At 37.0% G+C, this 6,154-nt stretch overlaps 1 protein-coding gene across 2 annotated transcripts in view; it reads right to left on the bottom strand.

Annotated features, from left to right (window-relative positions):
* Window positions 1–1,085: 1,085 nt before the first annotated feature.
* ptdss2 (phosphatidylserine synthase 2) overlaps window positions 1,086–6,154 on the bottom strand; it is a 23,638-nt gene continuing 18,569 nt past the window's right edge. For both annotated transcript variants that reach the window (XM_060886858.1, XM_060886859.1), the window contains 4 exons: window positions 5,779–5,893; window positions 4,816–4,961; window positions 4,244–4,429; window positions 1,086–4,064 (listed from right to left, as the gene is read on the bottom strand). In XM_060886858.1, the coding sequence (XP_060742841.1) occupies window positions 3,908–4,064; window positions 4,244–4,429; window positions 4,816–4,961; window positions 5,779–5,893 (604 nt within the window). In that variant the 3' untranslated portion in view covers window positions 1,086–3,907. The remainder of the gene's footprint in view (window positions 4,065–4,243; window positions 4,430–4,815; window positions 4,962–5,778; window positions 5,894–6,154) is intronic.

Genomic DNA, 6,154 nt, shown 5'->3' with positions numbered 1-6,154 from the left:
TCAGGCCAAACACGTGCGTTGTAACCTGATGGGCATCTCTAAATTTACCCTATACTATTCTACTGTACTATAATCTAATCTACTCTACTTTTATCTTCTCTACGGCTACTCCAATCTAATCCATTCAACTCTACTTCACTGTACTCTACTTTACACTACTGTAATCTAATCTCGTCCACTCTAATCTAATCTAATCTAATCTAATCTGCTCCACTCTACTCTATTAAACAAAACATATAAAAACAAATACAAACACCTATTTTTTATTATTGTCTTATTGTGGTTGAGGAATGTGATTAGTGGTGTGTGTGTGCGTCTGTAGGTTTAATTGTGTTATTGGAATGAAAAACAAAAGCACAACAAATAACATTGCACTGACTACAGCACATGGAAAAGGTGAATGTGTGTGTGTGTGTGTGTGTGGGTGTGTGAGATTGTGGCACCCTGTGGGACCCCTGGGATAGACTCCAGGTTCACCGGGTACTACCCTGTGTCTGATTAACTGTTTTTTTTTTACAATACCGATAACCCATCACCTATAAAAGTGATTATTGTAAATATCGATCCAGTATATAAGATGCAGCAAAAGTGAACATGTGCGCTTTATATATTTATAAACATATATACTACAGTATATTCCTATTAATACATCTGATGACTCGTTAAATTCATTTTGTCATTGTATCATCTTCGTATGCTATATTTTGTCTCTATTTTTCCTTGTACAGCTAAAACCTTACTTTTAAACTCCATATTGACAATTTTTTTTATTATTTTGTCATAAATGTGTATGTGCATTTTGAAAGTGAATTAAGAATGATATGAAATTATCATAAAAAGCAAAAAATAAACAGGTTTTTACAATTGATCCAAACAGGGTCAATGTCACAGCAAGGTCAAAGGTCTAAAATACTGAAGAAGGAAAAGGAAAACTAGATTCTAGTTTGAAGGGTATTTTTGACATTAAAAAAATACGAACAAGAGACATTTTGGTGCAAGAGACATTTTTAAATTTTATGTACCCATTTTACAAACACACGTTTTCTTGATTCGGCCTAAAATACAGACAAAAAGCAGACACTGCATCAAAAGACAAACAGATTTTTATTTACATTTTTATAAAACAGTCAGTATAATGTTCGTAACATTCTCTCACACCTCATTGTAGAAGAGTCGAGAGGCTTATTGCCCTGAAGAAACACCACAGCCAGAAACACACACATACACAAACTATTGGTCTATAATAATACCATCCATCATGCAGAAATCATGTTTCATCGAGTTGGGACAGAGCGACAATTCAAGGCTTTGGAGAAAAAAAAAATAAAAAGTGGTCCTTTTTATTATTGTTTTATTCATTGTAGGCAGACCTGTTTCTTTTAAAAAATAAATAAAACATCTACCGTTCCGCACCACTAAATCTGCATCTAAAGCTAGAGACGTGTCCTGTATCAGTAAATGTTATGATTAAAGAGGAATAGCCTCATTGCCCTGGATGATAAACAAACATTGGGAATGACACATGAAGTCATTCCCTTGGTGATTTGCACAATAAATTTACAGTGAACGAGACGTTTTCAACACACGATCACGTGACGGCTACGTTTCACAATTTTGGGACACAACTTGTACTAAATTAGCAAGAGCTTTGTAACGATCTATTCAGGCTTGCCGGGTTAAACAGTACGAGTTAGCTTTTTATTGCTGAGACTAATAAATATTTCTAAACTGTTGTAAAAGAAATCACATCAGATCAGATCAAGTCTACTTGATCCCTCATGCTGCAGAGAGGGTCATTCTAAGTGAACCGTGCATGTGAAAGATCACTGAAAGAGTAACGTATGGCTGGACGAAATGATATCAAACAACGATTATGAGAAACTGCCGCAAAGTTTAATATTCTAAACATATTTATGTACATCTTTCAATGTTTTCATTTTTTAAAATAAAATTAAATGGTATCGTCCTAGAAAAAAACAACTTTACTGTTCTGCTAGGAAATTGTTAATAAATCTATATATCGTGGTATGTCACGTATTGTAGAATTATGATTTCGACCCATGATAAATTTGTCTCAATTGTCCAGTGTGTTATCCAACAGACGCGTCTTATATAAGGGAACAAACGTCTGTGTAGAGTAAAACTGACGTGCTAGCGAAGGCTCTTAAATGGATGGTGACGTGCTTCCCAGTCTGAGTTCCACCTCGTTCTGACGCAGTGAGGCACGCTGATGATTCCAGAATGTAAGTAAAGCAAACAAGAAGGAAAATGGGGTTTAATAATAAAATGTTTTTAAATAAAAATAAGGAAATATGCCTACAAAAAGATTTCTAGAAATAGGAAATCATTTTAAACCTAAATTACACAAAGGAAGAAAATTAAACCTATCCTATTACATGTAAAGAAAAATGTAAAGTATACATTAATAATAATAATAATAATAATAATAATATAATAGTAGCAGCATGTTCTACGTTACATGGGACAGTTCCATCCGTTCTATAGTGCTGAATATTAGTACAGATATAAACTAACAAACACACCTTTCACTACATCGATGTAATATCCACTTATACAATTAAAAATCATCACACTGAACACGGCCGCAAGACGACGTTTGACTAAACGTGCGATGAACCTCACTGGCTTAAAGTAGGCGGACGAGACGGAACGTTGAGATTTCCGCAGAGCAGACTAGCGAAATTTGTTCTGTGGCTAAAGCAGCAAGGATCATGAAGCAGATTGGTTGACCAGGTATTGTTATATTTAAAAAATAAATAAATAATAATAATAAAAAAAAAAATAATTAGTCCAATAAGTCTGACAGAACGATTGTTTCAGCAAAATTCATGCTCATCCTCATCACTCTGGCTGTTAATCCGAAGGGAAATTACCTGAGAAACATAATGTAATAAGAGTAATAATGAATAACAGGTCTCCTGAGAGTACGTTCTGTCCCTGTTTAAAAGAGGAAAAACAAAGCTGTGTGTGTGTGTGTGTGTGTGTGTGTGTTCCAGCAAGTGTAGCACTGTGTAACAGCATTACTCCAGGATCTTTAAAGTTAAAGCCAATACCTAACAAACAATAAACCAACGAGAGCCAACATGTGTCTTATTGCATAGCAGCAAAAAGAACTCAATTCACAAGGAACAAGCCACCCCTCCAGAACTGGAGCGCACGTTTACAAGCACGTGTCAATGGTCCATGCAGTAAAAATCGACACAAAAAAAATAAAAATAAAATAAAAAGAAGTAGTAATAATAATAATAATAAACAACCACACAAAGGTAAACTGTACCTTCCCCTGTAACTAGAGTACATATCTTTGTTTTTGTAGTAGGTAGCTTTTTACCTTTAAAATTTAAAGCACAAAAATAAGGAGCAAAGATAATAATTTAAAGGTAACTTTAAACACACACCTTTCCCGGTTAATGGTTTACATTAAAGAGTACACAGGTTATACCCTTGAGGTTACCATTCCAGAGGCTAGGAAAGGTACAAACTATTCTGTTAGAGCATATAAGGCATCTGGAAGAACGGAGCATCTTTTCCATACATGTCCTTGCACTTCTCGCAAACACACGCACGCACACACACGCACCTCTCAAATGTATGTCATGCTCAGTATCTTACAGCTTAACAAAAAAAAAACACGCAAAAACTAAAAAAAAAAAAGTCAAAAAAAATAAAAAACCATAATGAGCCTCCTGATCATGAGAGATGATGTCACTGTTGCTCTAGGGTTAGGGTTAGGGTATAGTGTGTTTGAACAGTGTGTGCTATAGTGTGTGCTGGAATGGTTCATCAGTCAGGGGAAGACAGGCAGACATACATACACAGTGTAAATCTTACACCACGCTTAACACGGGTGCAACAGCTGTGCAGCGAGCATTCCACCGTGTCTCCCTCAAGGCTTGCGATGTCGTAACGGATCCGTGTTTCCGTTCAGTTTGCTTCGCCCGGATGTTATAGGGGTCTTGCTGCCATTGCCTGGGGGCTTCTCCCGCTCGGCCGAGCCCTCCTGCTTACGCCGTCGTGTCTCTTTATAACGGAGTGTGATGTCACTGTGAACACAAAAGAAATCATCGCTTGAATAAACACATTAACCGGTGAAGCTTCACCAGGCTTCAGTGACATGGAAGGAGAGGGAAACCCAAGCAGCCCCCACCCCCTCACTCGTGTGTGTGTGTGTGTGTGTGTGTGTGTGTGTGTATATCCTCATGAGAAACCCTCACTCGCTCACCGGATAAAGAAGCGCCATAGCGTCCACGTGAGGATGAGGACAATGCCAAGAATCCAGCACTGCGCGATGAAGAAAGGGATTGGTAGCATGATAGTGTGGGGGTCGTACTTCACTACGATGAGAAACTCTGTTACTGTGATTGCTGCCACAATCCACGCCTGCTGACCCAGCTTCTTATGGAATTTCCTGCAAGATCAAAAAGTAAACATCATTTAGAGCATCCATTATTCCAACTGGCCATTGCTTTGTTATTGTTACTTATGGTGCATTAAAGGTAATGGTGAAGTCTATGGTTTCTACATGGTAAGTATTAAGTAAGCCCAGTTAAGTGAGTCTTGATGACACTTGGAGTTTCTGAACTGACAGGCAAATAACGATCTGACAGGATGGATGTTTAAGGTCTAAACAGTATGCTGTCTAAACATGGTAATTCCCACTGTAACAATCCAGGCAACTCTGCCCCATTTCCCAAATACTGATAACATCACTGTACAGAAAAGAGATCTATAAATGTAATAATAAGAAAAAATAAATTTTTAAAGAAAAAAAAGTGTCCAAAGATTGTAACTGACGGGTCGTCCATGAAGTCGTAGATTTCCCTCATGGCCACTCCGCCCACGTTAACAAAGAACACGAGTCTCAGCAGCACCAGGTAATGCTCAGGAGGCATCCACAACACAAACTTCAAATAGAAGGTGTTCAGCTCCGCCAGCAGGAACTAGAAAGGGTAAAGTAGTATACCATCAACATCATAAAATCTACAGCTTCTACACCTTCTTCTGTCTCAACATTTTGGGGGGAAAAAAAATATATATATAGTAGGAAGTGAATCCTACAATGTGATTCCCTGGATTCTTTCCCCCATTCTGTCTCTCATAGTTGAAGTGTACCTATGATGAAAATTACAGGCCTCGGTCATCTTTTTAAATGGGAGAACTTGCACAATTGGTGGCTGACTAAATACTTTTTTTGCCCCTGTGTGTGTGTGTGTGTGTGTGTATATGAGTGTGTGTGTATATATATATATATATATATAGATATATATATATATATATATATAGATATATATATAGATATATATATAGATATATATATAGATAGATATATATATATATAGATAGATATATATATATATATATATATGGTGAGTTTGAGGATCACTAAGCTACATTGGCCCCTTAAGCAAGGCCCTTAACCCATTCAGATGTATAAATGAGATAAATGCAACTCACAAAAAAAGGTAAAAGTATTTATCTTCGGTGTCATAACTGAGACTAGCAGCATCCCTGGGATATTAAATACCAGACTTTGCAGTTCTGACACATGATTTTGTTCAATATGTCAACAAACACTGAGTTTTCTTTATCAATGCCAAAAATGTGTTAAAAACAGTATAAAAAAGATGTCCTTTAGGAAAAGGAAACTTTTTTTTTTTACTAGTAATTAATTAGTTTAGTATCTACAAGGTGATATTTGGTAACATCTTGGATAAATTGTATGTGACATTTTCAAATAGTACGGTCACAAACACTGACCATGAAGATGATGCCGAGCACCGCCAGCCACCGGCGCAGGTTCGACGCTGGTCTCCACTCGAACTTCACCCAGCTGTACGGAGTGAACTGGAAGGCAATGCGCTTTATCTTCCCCCTGGTATTAAACCGCACAGACGTCAGCTATAATTCTCACTAATGTGAAAATCTTCAAAACACAATCAAATTCCCCCAAAAAGACATTTGTCTCTCTGGAGGTGGAATTCATTGTGTGCGTCTTTATCCACAGACAAAGGAACAGTGTTCAGAACTTTTTATAAAGCCTACGTCCACATTTCTAAACAGATTTTTGATCTCTTTAATAAATTGAATTGACTTTTCAAGAACAAAGAGCTGATGGTTTTCTGCTCCACATAAA

The sequence above is a fragment of the Tachysurus vachellii genome, chromosome 14 (genome assembly GCF_030014155.1).
Source record: "Tachysurus vachellii isolate PV-2020 chromosome 14, HZAU_Pvac_v1, whole genome shotgun sequence".
NCBI lineage: Eukaryota > Metazoa > Chordata > Actinopteri > Siluriformes > Bagridae > Tachysurus > Tachysurus vachellii.
The sequence above is the reverse complement of the archived record's forward strand: the minus strand, read 5'-3'. Positions and strand labels throughout refer to the sequence as shown.